Source organism: Mixophyes fleayi, chromosome 5 (genome assembly GCF_038048845.1).
Source record: "Mixophyes fleayi isolate aMixFle1 chromosome 5, aMixFle1.hap1, whole genome shotgun sequence".
In the NCBI taxonomy this organism is placed as follows: Eukaryota; Metazoa; Chordata; class Amphibia; order Anura; family Limnodynastidae; genus Mixophyes; species Mixophyes fleayi.
Genome location: NC_134406.1, coordinates 33,042,868 through 33,062,306, shown reverse-complemented (window position 1 = coordinate 33,062,306; position 19,439 = coordinate 33,042,868). Strand labels below are relative to the sequence as shown.

At 36.1% G+C, this 19,439-nt stretch overlaps 1 protein-coding gene across 1 annotated transcript in view; it reads right to left on the bottom strand.

Moving 5' to 3' along the window:
* GAD2 (glutamate decarboxylase 2) overlaps window positions 1-19,439 on the bottom strand; it is an 83,567-nt gene that overhangs the window by 51,299 nt on the left and 12,829 nt on the right. Inside the window, exon 5 of the mRNA XM_075211976.1 lies at window positions 11,285-11,375. Within this exon, the coding sequence (XP_075068077.1) occupies window positions 11,285-11,375 (91 nt within the window). The remainder of the gene's footprint in view (window positions 1-11,284; window positions 11,376-19,439) is intronic.

The following is a 19,439-nucleotide window of genomic DNA, read 5'->3' as shown; positions in this document are numbered from 1 at the left end:
CAGGAATGAACAAATGACTGGACCCCGCCATGCATTTCGATGCAGATATATTTATTACAGTCCTAGATTTGTGCAGCGTTGATTTTTAATGCTAATAAGAACTATTCAGAATATTTTCTTTTGCTGTTACCTACAGGGGGGTTCAATCTTTATAAGGTTTCATAGACAGTTCTAATTATTTGTTATAATGTTTGCAGAATAATTTACAATCTTTTGTACCCACAGGTGTCCAGAATATGTGAATGATGTTCTGCTGTGAAGATACTAAAGAATTATTGTGTTTTCTTTCAGAAGTATCCAAGATGGAGAAAATTTAATTTATGTGCTAAAAAGGTTAAATTGTTTGACACCTGGCCAGAGATATTTAGATATCCTAAAGGGTGGTCCTGATATTTGAACACCCTCTATCACAGAATAATAAAAAAAAATTGAAAAAGAAATAAAAGCAGTACATTCTGTAGCCAATGAATATTATAATTTTCAGCCATAACTATATGCCAGATACAGTTGAACACATTCCTGAATCCATTGAGGCATTTGAAGAGATTAAAAGACTCTTGGCCTTTACCCCAGCATTAGGCATCCACAATTATAAGAAATGTTTCCTATTGTACTGATGATGAGAGAACTGTTTAGGATATTTAAAAGATATTTAGTGTACAACTAGATAGGTAGCAAAAGCATTACCTTCATGTTTAAGGTTCATAGCCATAGCAGCTATTATTGTGGAAAAGACACAGAATATTGTGTTGCAACGTGGATTACCTTTGTTTGTCCCTCGTGCTGTTGCACAACTCCTGAATAGTGCACAGACCAGACATGAGTCTGTAGCAAGGTTTATACAATGGGAAATTGAAATTAAAATTAAATTGCATTAATTCTTCTAACATTACAATATGCAAATGTTAGCATCTCAATTCTGCTACATTGTTGCGCTTTGAAACTTCAAAGGACAAGGAAGACAATGAGCATGACTGTATTAAGTACATATGTACGTTTTTCTGTATGACCAGACATTTCTGAGACTACATTGGAGAATCTAGATTAAAGTTTCTTTACTGATGAAGATTTTTCATAGATAAACACATGATGGTTCACTAGTGACCAGATATGCAGTCACTATACAAGATGAGGTAATTGAAGCTAAGTCATTAGGTTTACAATCAGTTCAGGTAACCGAATTTACAGTAACACTCAGTTGATGATTTTTCATGACATTGTCGTGGGTACTCAAATGTGTTTTGCGACAATGTCAGGAAAAGGCTACATTGAATTAAATTAATACATGGAAATTGAAACAATGTTATAAAACAAAGGATGAAATTTGGATAGATATAGAAAATAAACCAGTAGCATTAAAAATGTTGTTACCAGCTTTTGCAGAAAGTGCTCATGAATTAGTATACATGGGAGAAGATAACAGGATTAGAATTGTAATTTATTGTTGGTATGCCCAGAAATGACTACCATTGCTAAGTTTAAATGTGAAATATGTATAATTTGTCTTAAGAACAATGAAGGAAAGATAGTACCTACTAAGGTCAGATATAACCTTTTCAGAGGTTACAAATTAGTTTATTGATTTTATTCAATTAAGAGAAAAAAAGATAAGAGGGTTACAGTATGTATTAGTTGGTATTGATATGTGTTGGTGGGTTGAGGCCTAGTTAACTGCCTCAGACATTTTATTGCTAAGATTTTGCTAGAATTTGTATGTAGATGTAGTTTTCCCAGAGAGTGAACTCATTGCACAGAAAATAAGTGTTTCAAAGAATGTGTAACATGATGGCAATAGATTCAAACCTTTATACACTATATCATTCTCAAACTTCAGAGAAAGTTGAAGTAATAAATGGAGTAATTAAAGAATAACTAAGCTTACTAAAGAAACAGGAATGGCACTTCCTTTAGTGTATTATACTGTTAGAATCCCTTCTAAACCTCTTCTCAATCTCACTCCATATGAACTGTTATTTGGACTTCAGCCAAGATATGTTATTAATTCACAGACAGACTTGAAGCTGCATCATGATCTAACTGCTCAATATGTTTTACAGTTGTCTCAACAGTTGCAGAAACTTCAGAAAGCCCAGAAGAACACTTAAAAAAGGACATGCAACGAGAAGCAGCTCCTGGGCCTGCGCACATGATACAACCTAGAGACTCTGTTATGGTAAGAAATTTCTTACGCTCTGGTTCACTTACAGATCCATGGGATGGTCCTACTAAAACCAAGTTCTATTAACGAGTGATACTGCTGTAAAGGTTGCAGAGAAAGACATTTGGATTCCCATTTCCCTTTGCAAACAGGTCAAAGACCCAAGCTTAAAGGAACCAAAGGACTCAGAACTAAACACAGATAAAGAGACTGAATTAGATCTAAAATAGCTCTTCAATCATCACTTCCATCTTTGGAAGTGATACATCATCACTTCCAAAGATGGAAGAGATGATGTATAATTAGCTACATGGTTATCGATTTATGACGCAAAGAATCTTCAACCTTGTTGCCTGTATTATAGAAACAATGATATTTGTAGTGTTAACAGGTTATTTATATATTTTTGGAGAGGAATTGAGGAAAAGGTGGGAAAGTGATAGCCCATCTGATATATTAGATGAGGATGATTTTAATAAGACAATTTCTGCTTCTTTTCTAAACAGAAAAACAAGGAAATTCAGAAATTGTAAAGGATTACCATCAATTCCAAAATGTATTTGTGAGTATTGTGGTACTCCACCAAAAAAAAGGTGTTTAATATGGTGGTCTGATAATAATGAATATTGCTAGAGTGAATATCCAGTTGACCAATTGCATGTTATGTTAAGTGAAATGTTAGGAGTTACAAATTTTTGGGTGTGTACTAAAACTCCTTTATTGAGTACATGTATGCCAATGTTATCAGTTCCGCTATGAAGAATGACACACATTAGTCCTGATATAAAATGTCAAGAGTAAAATTGAGATCTTAGTGATTATGGTTGAATTGTTGAAAGTATATATAACTTGATTAAACCTCCAGTTATAGTTTTAGCACCACACATGGCTTCATAAATTCCTCTTTGTTTCAATAAAACAATAGAAGAGGTTAAAATGATAATACCTCAAGGTATATACAACAAGTACTTCAAGTTGGCAGAGTTAGTTTGAATAAGTGTAATACAGTAGTCACAATGCCAAACATAAGTGCCAGAATGTAAGGAACCTTGTACGTTTGATGTAGACAGAGATTTAGACATTACATAACAATAGAAAGCTAAACTAAAGCTAGAACTTTAAATAGATGCAACAAGTGTGAAAGATATGCCATCAAATCTCTTGAGAGTAAAATACGTACACAATGCACTAAATATTATTATAATCAACTCTTTAGTTATACTCTACCAAGACCAGACTCAGATGAAGGAGATGATATATTAGATACAATTTGGATATGCTGATCTCAACCATGGTGTTAAAATATTGTGGTCAATTTAATTTACCAGGAGATATTTATTATATATATACATATATATATATATATATATATATATATATATATATATATATATATATATATATATATATATATATGGAAAATATGCATACAATGGTTACCAATTAATTATGAAGAATTATGCTATTTAGGAAGAGTGGTTCCTCAGTTTTATACAGTGTTGTAAGATGAGTTGAAAAATATATTGTTAATAAAAATATGCTCCACTCATTAATAAGTCAGTGAGACATAAAGTGGGTATAAGTATTGATAATATGTTTACTCATGGAAATTTTGGGTTTATGAATAATCAATATGACATTGAATGTTTAGTTTGTTTTATTGATAATGTGACTGGAATTTATGATAAAACCTATTGTTATGAATTCAGGTATTTAAAAATGAACTTTTACAACACTGAGTAGATTTGAACTATTTAACAGCCCAAACAGGATGATATTGCTTAATTCTTGAGAATGAATGAATGGAGTTCATTGTTTATTACCTAATCAACGATACTTCCGATCCAGAAAACTGTAATTACAAGTTATATAAACAACGCTCACAATATGAAAGAAGGATTTTGATGACAAAAAAAAATATTATAAAGACTTTGACAAAAATTCATCGTGGACATGGTTAAATCCAAGCATATGGTTCTTTGGACTTGGAAAGTGGCTATCTATCCTAATACTCCCATTCAATTAATTATGCTCACATGAAAAAGTAACTTTTTATGTGTATATAAAAGGGTGAAACTGTCAAAGTAATAATTGACAAAAACGCTATATTACCAATTAGTTCAATAGAATGAACTAATAAACTTGAATTTGATCTGTCTGTGCTTTTAAGAGAAGGGAAAACACGTATTGCTCAATACAGAGAACAACAAGTAACATGAGGGTCACATGTTCTTCATTTCACAATATAAGGCCAAAGACATATTTGCTCCAAATAAGGTCAAGAAGACTCTTCCAAAAGACCCCTCCAAGAACATGTCACTTTAATGAAGATTAATGACAGAGACTTAGAGTGTCAGCAGTGATGTAAGCTGGAAAGGTATGGTTTTGGCAATGATAAGTAACATTTTCCAGAAAAGAATGACTTAATAAAATATAGATTGTCAATTGGCATTTGAGACCCTGGACGTATGTCTACTTCGTCCAGTAATGGCTGTATCTATGCATAATATCTTTTAATAAAGAATCTAAATATTATATTTTGGAAACCTGCTCATCTCAATTATTATTTAAAAAGAATAGAAAAATCTTATACAGTGTGTGGAAGCGTGTGGCCATTATTAATTATCAACACTTACCTACGACAGGCGCAACATAAATCTACAATATGCGGGCATAAAATGAATAAAGTATACAAAGTCTAACAGTGGGGTCTGTCTCCTTCTTTCACTTCAAATGTAAAGTGCTGATACTCTGAATATGCTATTTGGCCTCTGCCACTTACCGAACATAAAGCCACTAATAAAAGTGATGGCTCATCAGGCAAAATACTTTAAACAGAATATATTTCAAAGGCTGATCACAGCTGTTTTTGTAACGCCCAAGATTTTGGTATTGGTGTTGGTATTGTGCCATTCAAGATTTTGTGGAGAGACATACCCCCACACCTCTTGTCAGGTGCAGTAATCAAAGCATAGTTTAAATTGATTGTGAGCAATAACACACATATATGTGGTAGTGCATTCAATATACACATACCAATATTGCTTTTCCATTTCAAATATTTAACTATTTCATGGGTTAAAACACACTATAGTCACTATGTAGTAAAGCATTTCAGTGCAGGCTTATACTTTTTTTTTCAACAGATATGGTACATATCTTATTTTGCAGATTAATGTTATATCACAAATATATATGCATATTATATCTACCTAAACTGTGCAATATGGGCTACAACATGTGCTATCCTGCAGGATATAGATCTAGTTATTCGATAATCAGGAGAGAAAAAAATATCTGCACGTAACTGAAAGGGTTGGGTTTGATAAGAGGCTTCTGTTTATAGAACTTTGTCCTTGAGATTCTGATTAAGCTCCCACAGAGGAATATCCTCAGAGGTAATACAACCTGTGTCTTTTTCCTCCCTACCAATAGACAATGGAGAATTATTATGAATATTGTGTTTGTAGGTATTTATGACTGTCTAGAAATTCCCCATGAATGACCTGTTGGAAGGTTACCCCACAGCATCATTAATCTTTACACATACCATTTAAATACATTCAAGTAAACTGGATATCTTCTGACATCACAACACGGTAAATTACACAACTGAAGAAAAAAAACAACAGAAAAAAACATACTGCCACTTAAGGTCAATAAATATTACATAATTTATATATTGATATAAGCAAGAACTGTAGAGTACATGTAATCTTTCCTCTAGCAGACAGCTCAGTCAAGCATGGTAATAATAATCATCACCGTAATTACAGATATGTGGATTGGTCTCCAGGTAATTTGTCAGAATTTTTTTAATGATGGAGAGAAAAAGCTGAAGGAAAATCAGCTTAGAGAAACAAATGATGAAGTAAAATATATTGAGAGTTTATATAGTGTTATTTACAGAAGAAAATAATATCTAACACTCATATAAAAAAGTGACATGGTTTCTGATCAGACCCAGGTGCACATTACGTTTTGAATTGGTGACTACTATGTGAAATCCTTATGAGTTTAGATTGAGGGCCACTTGTTTCTCTGGTACAAGACCCCCTATGCTGCTGGATTCCAGATGTTCCATAATTACTTTGCAAAGGGAGACAATTTTCCAACACAATATCATAATTTATGTGTCACATGGCATAAGATATTGTAAAACTCTACCTATGGACTGATGGGCAAGACCACTACACATATAAAAGGTCAGCACGTTGGTCAAATCCTCATGGACATGTATTACATAAAATACATTTAATTGTTCAGACATCCAATAAACTTGGTGGATCATTCTGGTAATCTACTGATCTTGTTTTATCTAGTCATTCTCCAGGCACTATTCATAAGAATATCTGTCCAACCATCATCAAGCAATGTTTGGGAAAGGGTTTGATGTAATCTCTCTGTAAAAACATTATACATATATTTGTTTTGTTTTGAAACTAAACATCTGAGTTTAGAGATAGAGATTACGGGCCTGATGCAGACTTGGTAGCAAACTGGGCGTAATGTACACACAAAAAAAGCAGCACATAAAAATAAAGTATTTTCGTCCACATGCTGAGCCGTACACATTTTAAGATCGTGTACGTCTGCACCAGTAGCATATGTGCCCGATTTACACCAGGCACATGTCACAGACACTCATATCCCATAATGTTCTTAACCATTTGTTTTATGTGCTCAAAAAAAAATATACTGTATAATATATGCTCAAGCAACGAAGTAAGCACCAAGCAGCGCCAGCAGTGCAATCACAGCTGTTCCCAGAGACCTTCATTATCATTCGCTATTTGCCCCTGACCACCTGCAGATAATACAGCTTTCATATGCGTAAATTCAACTTTTTTCCCTTTCCGCGTCCATTCGCTCTTGAGTTAACACACGGATAGTGTACTCAGCCTATGTTAGAAAGCCAGGCTGGCACGCAAATCTGCATGGGCGCGTATGCGTGCAGCCGCTTTCTGGGCATGCGCAGAGCGTTTTAACGCAAGTAGTTCTCACAATGAATCAGCCCCTATGTCACCCTAAATAATTTAAACTTCAAATGGCATTAATTGGTATAGGACATTGACCAAAAATAAAATAGGATCACTCCAGAAAAGATAAGAAACCAGCAAGTGAATATGGTAGGAATCCCATTCCCTAGGCATCAAAATGGATACATTAATATACATTAATCCTTTTTTTCCATTCTGTGAGAACTGGACATATGAGGACCAAAGAAATGTCTTTTAGTCATAATCTTGAATCATAATTATAGAATTCTGAACATTTCTTTGTGTTGAGTTTGGCTTCATCATTACCTTATGTATAGTAACCTTATATCTGAATATTTTACCTAGGGCTCCTATACTTTTAAACAAATGATCAGAACATATTTATGTCAGGAACAGTTTTAGGGTAGAAATAACAGCCCTTGCTGCTTTTTAGTCTACCATTTGTGATGGAATGTTCAAATTCCATTTTATTCTAGTAATTCCTATGTAATCTGAATTCCAGGAAAACTAACATTCTGAACATATTTTCGTAACACTGTTTAAAGGAGCAAATTGACACTAAAACCATAGCAACCAATCAGCTTTAATCCATCTAGTGAATATTAGACAATGAAAGCCAATGTTTGACTGGTTGCTATGGTTTTAGTGCAGGATTGTACCTTTGAGAAATGTTAGTGTCATGCTCTTTGAGTAATCCACTTTTGGAAGAGAAAACCTTGTTTAGTTCAACCCTCATTTAGGAGTTTGATGTGGGTGAGCCCTTGATTCCTTACCAGTACCTGAATTCAGCAGGTAAGAGAGAGCTGTCAGAACTATACAACTGACCCTGTATCATCAGTTTAGTCTTCTAGTCGTGGAAGAGTAAATCTGGAATATTATTTGATTGGCTGCATTTCTTCTACGATCAGGTGCTGCGTTCACAACAAACCTCAAACTAGTTTCAATTTCCTGTCCTGTCTTCTGATCACAATGACAGCACTAATACCTACTATCAAATGTGGCACTTTAGCATTGAGTTCAGTTAATGATGGTTATTCCATGAGGTCTTCCACAGAAGTGCTAAATTAAGGAGGGCTACATTTAGGAAGATGGGATGTCCAAAAGTGTACAACCTATAAAACCCTTTAAATTCGTTTGTGACAAAAATGTATGTGTAAGAATACTACATTTACCGAATAACATCTTGTCCAGGTGTGGGCAATGTATGGCACTGATGGTTTGTGCCTGGTATCCTGGGATGGACCGGCTATGCACCAAGCGCACTCCCTAATGGACTTATTGTTGGGAACCACAGATCGCTGCCTCCAGGCTACTTTCACTAGGTAGCTGCTGACTAACAAGAGTATGGACACTGGTCACTGTCAGGGCTGGCAGGACAATGACTGTAACCCTACATCAAGGTCAGAGGCAGGTAGCAGAGGTTCATAAACAGAAAACAAGACAAATGTCAGGGTCACAGGAAGACACATGAAGTCAGATAATGGTCAGTACACAGTCAGTTAGACTAGTCATACAGGACAATGTACAACTATCAGCAAGGAACCTGTGATTTAGGCACTGAAGGACAGACAGAGCAGACTGAATAGATGGACAAGTGACATCACATATTTTCACTGCAGCACACTCAACCACTTCAAGAGATGGGCACCTAAGTATAGGCATCTTAAAAAATAAGACTGTCCAGGACCAGTTCGGGTGTGAGCAAGGTCATGGCAAACACCTGAATGGAGAGACCATTTTTAACAGTTACATCGGAAGGTACAGGTTACTAACTAACAATGTGCAAAGTGTAACTCATCGCAACCAATCATTGCATCTATAAATTTAGTACATCTATCTAATCATATTTAATAAATGCGTTGGATAGAAAGCCCTTTTATTTCATTGTCAAACTCATGTAGGTACACATTACATTCTCCTGATTGTACAACACTCTTAAAGTAGGAGAAAAAGACAGATGTACAATAAATTTTCTAGGAAGGAAAACAATTTTTGTGAGTATCCAAAGCTTCAAGATTGATAAATTGCCCATTACGAAACCATTATTCTTTTTTCCCATGCTGTCGAGAGTTGAAGATATATGCTTTGTTTCTTTGATTCAACAATACATGTGTGAGCATTGTATTATATTTTGTATTTGTTGTGGGTCACAGTAGTACTTAAATCTTTCCGGTACCAATGTAGAAAAACGATTAGGGTATGCGCTCATATAAAATGTTACATTCATTTATGGCGATAAGCACATCAGAAAAAAATTGGAAATGTACATAACAAGACCAATAAAGGAGACAAGGCAATTGTCTAGAGTACTAATGCAACATGTGAAATAAATCTTCCTTTGTTTTTCTTCACTTTTCTCACCATGGAGACTAAAAATTCCCAAACTACAATTTAATTTATAATATTATAATTTATACATCATTATTTATGTGTTTGCATTTCTTAATATGCCAAAGCCGCAAGATTCTTAAAGGAGAAACTTTAGTGTAAACAGTATAATTTTAAGTGTATGAATTTTATCATAAAGGCAAGTTTATTCTATTATTTGTCAGCTCTTTAATATATTGGAGATGCCCACAAGACAATTAGCTTTATTGTTTTTTATTGAAAACTGCCTATGAGTTGAAAAAAGCAAAACACCCCAAATTCTGCTTTGATTCTCAGTTCCCCAGATGATTCCTTACTATAGGACATTGTTTGCAGATCTAAGGAGAGGTTAAAGAGATCATAACCCATGACATGTTTTAGAAGCAGACTAGCAATATCTTTAATATCATCAGAGACCAAGATTCCAAGAGCAAAAAAAGCCCTCTGTAATATGACAATCTATGTATTCCAAAGAAAATCAGGAAATATATGAGGCATATAAGTGGTATAACTTTTAGTCTTTTTAAAAGTGGTGATGGCAAAGTAAGATTTAAAATATAACTATAATATATTTAGGAAAATATTATATACAATGTTACATGATACACAATAGCTGCCGAAGTTCTTTGATGTGTTTCAGTGCGAACATGCACTTTACACACTTCTGGAGAAAGTGCATGTTCACACTGAAATGTGTCAAAGACATACAGCAGTTATTGTAACAAATTTTAAACAGCTTTTGAACCTGACAGTACATATCTGTGTTTTCGGTGGGCATTCAAATTTAGGAAATCACAGTGGGGGATTACCCCTTGCATGTACATTTTCCATCTGGAGGAACATTTCAAGCGGAGAGCTCTAAGCAAATGGTTTGACAAAGATGTATTTGGCTGCTGCCTCCTCTAATAGTATGCAGGGGCAGGCTTGACTGGGTGGCAGGGGGGCATCTACCCCCTGGGCCAGTCCCTTAGTGGGCTATCTTGATCTGGGTCACTGGCCACCTGCATTTTTTTCCCTTTAAAATAGACTGCTAAGTCGAATCTTGCCCCTTGGACTAAACTTTGCCAGCCCTCCCCTGATAGTATGTAATATGTGTCAAACACCCCTACTGTACTTGGGCTATGTATGACCACTCTTCCCACCAACATTCTTCCTCTCTAAGTATAGAGAGGTGCAACTAACACATATAAGCCTGCATACAGACTTATACATAAGCTGTTTTATTGCTCATGCACACTAATGAAAAGCACATTTTGTGCTTAAAAGTTGGACTTATGTCCAACTCTAACTCTACATCAACCACAGTATTTATAAATATATCACTCTAAATAACATTCACAGAGTCGAAACTCCAGCCCTGGCATAGCCTATAGAGAATTCCAGTTTGGGATACCAGATATTACATTTGAGGGTGTTATAGGGCCAGGAGCAATGGTTTATGCTATTGACAGCAAGGGTCTGAGCTAACACTACAGGCAATCACCCCAGCATATGATCACATATTGTGTTACATCTGGCAACACAATACAAGTCCAGTGTCCACCTGCTCTATATATACAGCTAGCAGGTGACAATGTGTCAATAAAAACAGAAAAATATACAGCAAGAATGAGCAATGTTAAGGTTAAGTTTCCTCTGCATAATAAACACAAACAGAATGTACATTTTATACTATACAGTAATGTATCCTACATTGTATTTGTCATGTACTATTTTATTGTAATTACTGCAATTAATGGGAATAATACTTAATACTTACATGTTGGTGTTTGCTGTGGAGGTCAACCAATCTGCTGCTAACCCAACCATGTCAAGACCAGTTGAGAGTTGATTGAAATATCTTGGATGTCCTAAGAAATAACGGAAAATAATAATTAAATAATACAATGATTTATTTTAGTACTCAATGGGCTCTATTTACTTATTTGAGGGAAAATGTTGGTGTAAAATACATTTCACAGGAGGATTTCTTATTGAATAAGGACAAATTATACACATTGGTGAAAAATGCCTTACTCAAAGGTTGTTTTGGGTTCATGATGAACTAAAATTACTATTGCCCCAGAGCAGTGCTTAAGACATTGACCCCAGATCTATTTTGGGCATTTGAATAGTTTAGTTTGCCTCTAGTAGTCTTATTCGATGGCCATTTTGTAAATTGAATCGTATTCTACTATATAACTTTCACGTATGCATCAAAAAATGTTTATTTGCTGTTTATAATTATGTGTAAAGTAGATGTGAATGGGTAAATGTCCATATTTAAAGCTATATGTACATTTCTTTTATCCGGAATAGTAAGTCCCCAAACCAGCCCTACTTTACATGGACTTGTGTTAAAACATTGCTTTGTCAGATGCTCAATAATCATACCATGGTTGTTGAATCTTTATAACGTAGATCAATTGACTGATGGCTGCCAGACTTATTTTTTCTACTATTCTTCTAAATAATTGAGATTGGATTTAAATTTGGAGTGGTTACCCTTCTTTTGGGGAGATAAAATTTTAAATATACATTTTGGAGAGCGCAAAGTAATTTAGACAGTTTAAATTCATTTTGAGAAAATGTATATTGATTTGGGGTAGTTGTGAATTTCTAATATGTAAGAAGATGTATCTCTTCGTAAATAATTACCTTAAAAAACCAGGACATTTTTGTAAACTGGTACCGATTTGTCAACTATGTATGAGCACTCTGATAATCACTCTGACTTAAGGTGTTTTGGTAGTGGTGAGGGATATGTAGGGTTACAGTAAAATCAGGTGTTTTTATTTTTTGGAGAGTTCTTACACGAATTCAGTGTTACATGATAAAAAGAGCTTGTCACTAGGTTGTGGGATCCCATTATAATTATACATATGAATGAATAGTGCCTTGTGTAGGGGAGTTCTGTAAGTGGAAGGCGTCTGGGAGAGTGTTGCACATTATGCAGCTATCATGGTTTCCTATGCTCTCTCCAGGTGGTTTCCACATATGACAATGGGATCTTCCTGGCATATTCTACTTTACAAAAGCTCATCAGGGCAAAAGGAGCCACAGGTTATTTATTATTTATTTTATTAACAGTTATTTATATAGCACCTACACATTATGAGGTGTTTTCACACAGTGTTTTACAATTATTCACATCACAGTACATCACAGTTTATATTCCCTGTCACACATACACATTAAGGTTAATTTTGCTAGAAGTCAATTAAACTGCTAGTATGTTGTGTGGGAGGAAACTGGAGCACCCACAGAAGATGCATACAAACAAGGGGAGAACATAAAAACTCCAGTCAGATAGGACCCTTGTTGAAATGCTAACCACTGTGCCTCTGTGCTACTCATCTCTTTAACTTGAGTGTTTTTCCATTAGGCTCATATCTGTTTCAATCTCTTGGTGACATTTGGCATGGAATGAACTATTGATGTGACATCCCTCTAGAAATACATTTTTCTTTGCAGATATGCATCACTTTCAACATGCTTTAAAGCAGGCACGGGATGTCTATTGATCACACATATATTACAGTTATATTTCCTTCTATATTATTATTATTACTATCATCATCATCATTATCATTTATTTATATAGCGCCAACATATTCTGTAGCGCTTTACAATTGGGGATAAACATAGTAAACTAATAAACAAACTGGGTAAAACAGACAAAGAGGTGAGAAGGCCCTGCTCGCAAGCTTACAATCTATGGGACAATGGGAGGTTTGAAACATGAGGCTAAGTCTACATTTTGCATTTCGGCCCAGCCAGGCTGCAAAGGTAAAAGTGACGCATAGGCTAAATGATCCTGTCACACAACAATGTTGGTCAGGGGGTAGTTGTCTTGTGTGAAATTGTGTAACGGGTGGTAATAGGGTAAGGTAGTGAGGTTAAGAGGGTGGTTGAGGAATATTATAAGCTTGTCTGAAGAGGTGGTCTTTCAGAGAACGCTTGAAAGTTTGTAGACCAGAGGAGAGTCTTATTGTGCGAGGGAGAGAATTCCATAGAGTGGGTGCAGCCCGGAAAAAGTCCTGTAACCCGGGAATGGGAGGATGTAATGAGTGTGGATGAGAGACGCAGATCTAGTGCAGAACGGAGTGGGCGAGTTGGGAGATATTTTGAGACAAGAGAGGAGATGTATGTTGGTGCAGCTTTGTTGATGGCCTTGTAGGTTAGTAAAAGTAATTTATATTGGATTCGGTAGAAAACAGGCAACCAGTGTAGAGACATACAGAGTGATTCAACAGAGGAATAACGATTTGCAAGGAAAATCAATCTTGCCGCAGCGTGCAAAATAGATTGTAGGGGTTTGAGTCTGTTTTGGGGAAGACCAGTAAGGAGGAACAGTCAGTTACACGGGACAACACAGATGTCGAGAGATCAGGAGAGGATAGATAAATTTGGGTATCATCCGCATAGAGATGATACTGAAATCCAAAGGAACTTATTAGATTTCCAAGAGAAGCGATATAAATAGAGAACAGCAGAGGACCTAGCACTGAGCCTTGCGGTACTCCAACTGATAAAGGAAGCAGAGCAGAGGTGGCCCCAGAGAAATTAACAGTGAAAGAGCGATTAGAAAGGTAGGATGAGAACCAGGATAGAACAGTGTCTTTAAGACCTAGGGATTGTATCGTTTTCATGAGAAGAGAGTGGTCAACGGTGTCAAATGCAGCTGAGAGATCCAGGAGAATTAGGAGAGAGTAATGGCGTTTAGTTTTAGCAGTGATCAGATCATTGACAACCTTAGTCAACGCAGTCTCTGTGGAGTGTTGAGAGCGAAAGCCAGACTGAAGAGGATCCAACAGGTTGCGGAAAGGAAGCGTGTGAGGCGAGTGTAGGCAAGTCTCTCTAGAAGCTTGGAGTGGCACGGGAGCTGAGAGATGGGACGGTAATTTGAGAGAGAGTTTGGGTCAGAATCTTGTTTTTTTAGAATAGGAGTAATCACTGTGTGCTTGTATAGTGATGGAAAGATGCCAGTAGAGAACGAGAGATTACAGATTTTAGTTGGAGGTGAAATGAGCACAGGAGACAGGGATCTACCAATTTGCGAGGGAATAGGATCAAGAGGACAGGAGGTAGAGTAGGAAGATAAAAAGAGAGCATCCTAGTGTCTTTTATCCCTCAACCGCTATATACAATACAATGTATTCTTTACCTGGGCCAAGCTGCATACAGATATTCACTGACCATGTTGTTCTTTAGCTATTGGATATCTGCAAGAAAAGTACATCAGTATGCTGGGAAATACCACGGTGCCTGGTCAAGCTGTTGGTTCCTATACAGTTCACTAGAAGTGCCTAGACAGTGGTGATGATGGTCATTGTAATTAGGGGTGTGCACTGGCCACTTTTAGTGTTTTGGGTTTTGGGTTCTGATTAACTTGAGGTTTTGGGTTCTGCTTTGTTTTGCCAAAACACCTGACAAAAGGTTTTGGTTCTGATTTAGAGTTTTGGGTTCTGATTTATTTTTAAAAAGCATAAAAAGTGCTAAAATCCAGTTTTTTGTTTTTTTTTTTCACTCCTACGCTATTATTAACCTCAATAACATTCAATAACAATCATTTCCACTAATTTCCAGTCTATTCAGAACACCTCACACCTCACAATATTGTTTTTAGTCCAAAAGGTTGCACCGAGGTAGCTGGATGTCTAAGCTAAGCGACACAAGTGGGCGGCACAAACACGTGGCCCATCGTAGGTGGCTGTGTAGGCTTGAATGGCCTTTTTCTGCTCCTCCATCCTTCACAGCATATAGAGGGTGGAGTTCTAGCGCGTCACTACCTCTTGTTTTCGTTGATGACAGGGCATTTTCATTATTTTTTTATTTGGCAGCAACAGTGAACGTAATTTAATTACTTTAATATTTGATACGAAGGTTTCTGGACTGCGTAGTGGAGTGGCCCCAGTACCCAATTTGGTACCGGGGCCACAATACCTCCTCCAACTGGTCTGAATTCCACTGCACAGATGGCTGCTCCTACATCCTCTGCAGCATATAGAGGGTGGAGTTCTAGCGCGTCACTACCTCTTGTTTTTGATGATGACAGGGCATTTTCATTATTTTTTTATTTGGCAGCAACAGTGAACGTAGTTTAATATCTGATACGCAGCTATCTGGACTGCGTAGTGGATTGGCCCCGGTACATTCTGACTGATTTGATTATTTACCCTCAACAAAATTTACTCATAACAGCTCTCCACAGTCTTCCACATGGAATCTCCTTTGTTCTGTGTTTATGGGGTACATCCCATATGGTTTATCCATCAGTCTACTGTCTGCATTACATGTTCCCCAATCATAAAATATTATCTCTTATCAAGCTTTGTCTACCTAAATTAAGCCCTGGGTACATTGGACCATACGTAATATATATATATATATATATATATATATATATATATATATACATATATATATACCTGTTCTCATGTGTAAGCATTGCACATTCTAAGTTCTGTAGAGAGAAAGAGGTATCCGCACTAGGCAAATCTCACACCAAAGTCTATTGATAGGCTGATAAGCGAAACGCGCGTTGGCGTTTCTTAGCTCTGTGTGTCAACATGCTAATTTAGTAGGAAATGCTAAGACTATCTCCCCTACCCCACGATATAGGGATCTCTCATTACAAGAAATAGAGGGTATTTAGGGAGACTTATATTGGTTTATTCAGCGCCTTCATATCAGGGTGTCCACGCAACTCCTTCTATGTTCATACATCTCAGAGATATATTAACCCTATAGCTCACTAGATAGCTATTTACAAGTTACCACTAGGGGCTTCTTCTAATTATACAGATATCTTGTTAGAGTTATAATTCATCATTGAAGACATTATAGGAGAATTATTTGCTACTAGGGAACCCTTAGGAAATAAACTTATATACTATTTTCCTTGTTACTTCAATTTGTTTAGTAAACGCTTAGACCATCTCCCCTACACCATAAATTAGAGATTTCTCCTCACAGAAATAGAGGTTTTTATAGGGAGATTCATATTGGTCTATTTAGCGTTCTTATATCAGGGTGTCTACGCAACTCCTTGAAACAATTTATGTACATATACCATACTCTCTCAGTAGATATATTAACCCCATAGCTCATTAGATAGCTATTTATAAGTCACCACTAGGGGTTTCTCTCAATCATATAGACATCTTGTTAGAGACCTAATGTATCATTATAGACAATATAGGAGATTTATATGCTATTAGGGAACCCCTAGAAAGGAAACCTATATATCATTTTCCCTGTTACCAATATATTTATATATTAACCTACATTAGCGATACTTTTTATTTAGAACCTATTAACTATTATAGGACCACCGAGCTAAGTTTGCAGTGGATCTGCAATTTTACTCATTTTTGTTTTTGTTTTTTGTTTTTAATATTTCGCCAGCTTTTGGGTATAGGATGAATTATCAAACTAATTTTAATGTATACCAATAAAATTGAATTTTATTTAAATAAATACACTCATCCATTGTTCTGAGTGCCCCTCAGTCACCTGCCTTTTTCTCTTCCTTTTGGTAAACATTCTAAGTTCTGCCTGGGTGGTTTCCACTGTTTCTTGTTTGCTTCTCTTCCTGAACTTTAACTCCTCTATAACTGATCATTTGCTTTGTTTGACCTCACCTTGGCCTGATGGTTTTGCATTTTGATGGTCTTTTTGTTCTACCTTATTTTAGATTAGGACTTTGTCTGTATTTTGTCTATTCTCTGTGCTCAAGCAGTAAACACCAATAACTCTCCGTAGAATCATGGCTGCAAAAGTGTACCAGTGGGCATAACTACTTCTAGGAGTAAAGAGACCACTGCAGGTGACAGCACGAGTAGCCTGGGTTATTGGTGCTTACAATGTCATCAGGGCTTAATCACCCCCATGTGATCTGACATGATATTTCCCTTTTAATCTCACTTGCCCTTCACAGCTGCGATAGGAGAACGCTGTCAGCGCCGCTTGACCGAACTTGTCCTGGCTTTTCAAACAGCAATGCTCAAATAGCTATAGTGACGTGGTGTGTAGCTGCTAAATGTATTCAACCACATGGATGTACCTGAGGGAGAGTCATTCCATTACAAATGTCAGATATAGAGGACATTTCCCTCCAACACTCAATGGCCCAAAAGAAAAAAAAACACCTAATTTGAAAATGACATTGTAAGAATAGTAAAAGCAAATAAAAGCCATCTATCATTTTCTAGTGATGTATGATAGGTTAGTCCAAGCTGTAAACAATCACAGTAACCCTATATTTAGAAATGGAGGGCAAAACTCACCACAAGCCTCAAATTAGCATTGTATCCACTGGAAGGATGGCATGTGTGAATGGCCCTATATGTTATTTGAACCTTTTACATTTTTACATTTTAATCTCATGTCTTGGGCTGTCATATTGCCTACTGTATGTGTTGGCTCTGTAAGCATTTAGGGTTTAGCTATTGTGAGCAAAACTACACCTGAAAACAAGACATTACACCTAAAGAATAGCATTCCCAATGGAACAGTTTAAGCTTATTTTATGTGGCAGAAACAGCTCTAGTAACCATTTCTTTATTCTTAGAAAACAATCACAATTTCCTAAACACTTAGGGACTGATTCAATTAGCCATGCAAATACCTCAATTACAGTCACGAAGACATTGGTCATTGTTGCTTACACCCCTATGAGATGCATGCAAAAATGAGCCAAGATTTTTACCTAGAACATCATGCGGTAATATACTGTAGCTGTGAGCTTACTACCGAACCTCGCGGCTAATTTAATCGGCCCTCAAATATTTTTTCTTAATGCTAAATGTACGTTTCATCAATCATGAATGTAGTGTGCTTCCTATTCCAAATTTCAGCTATGATAAATGACTAATAATTATAAAAGCAGTAGCGGAATGAAAGCGAAATAAGATAACAGAATGTCAGAAATTCTAATGTTGATGATTTGGATATTTCACTTAGAGGGTAGTAACTCGTTATGATTTACACAATAGAGAATTATAAATAGCCAATTGTTATTCTAAATAAACACAGTTAATAATCTGCATTAATGTCATGCAAATGATGGATGAGGGAGAATTTCCAGCCCTATTTCATCCGGAAAGTCTCTCTCTTTTTGCGACTTGACTTCCAGTTAGCGAATAAACTGTTGGCAATTAAAACTGAATATAAATGGCTCATTATGAAAGAGTCCCAAAGTGATATCTTATCAGTTGCTTCGGTTCCAGGACAAAAATCAGGCTGGGATGCTGCCTTTTTTACAAACAGAAGTCTATTCATTTCCTACAAACCTATTTTTAAGCTGTTTGTATTTTTAAGCTACAAACCGTAGCTGTTTGTACAAGGCAGCTGACTCTCAGATAGAAGAGAGCATCAATGCAGTCCATCATTTGCCAAGCTGACACTACTGTGTTATCATGGGCTTGCACATGTGATGAGAGCTAAGCTTTCAGCAGAGATGCAATTTTCTCCGCCATTTAACAGAATTAGCCACTGCGGGTTATGTGTGTTCATGTAAGAGAGACTGCAAGTAATGTTTTTACAAATTGTCACAATGTTTGGTGTCTCCAACCTCTACTATAACTACAAAGAAGAATCTAAAAATACAGTTGCCGAAAATAATTAATAGGGAATACCCATAATGATTATTTTAAGTGTAAACTGAGAATTTGTAAAGAAACGTGAGTTTTTTTTAAAAAAAATAAAGATCTGGGGCCTGATTCATTAAGGATCTTAAATGAAGAGGATCCTTATTTCAGTCTCCTGGACAAAACCATGTTACAATGCAAGGGGTGCAAATGAGTGTTCTGTTTTGCACATAAGTTAAATACTGACTGTTTTTTCATGTAACACACAAATATCAGCTTTAAATGCCAGTGTACAAATAAACTATCAAGTATTTGTGTGTTACATGAAAAAACAGTCACTAT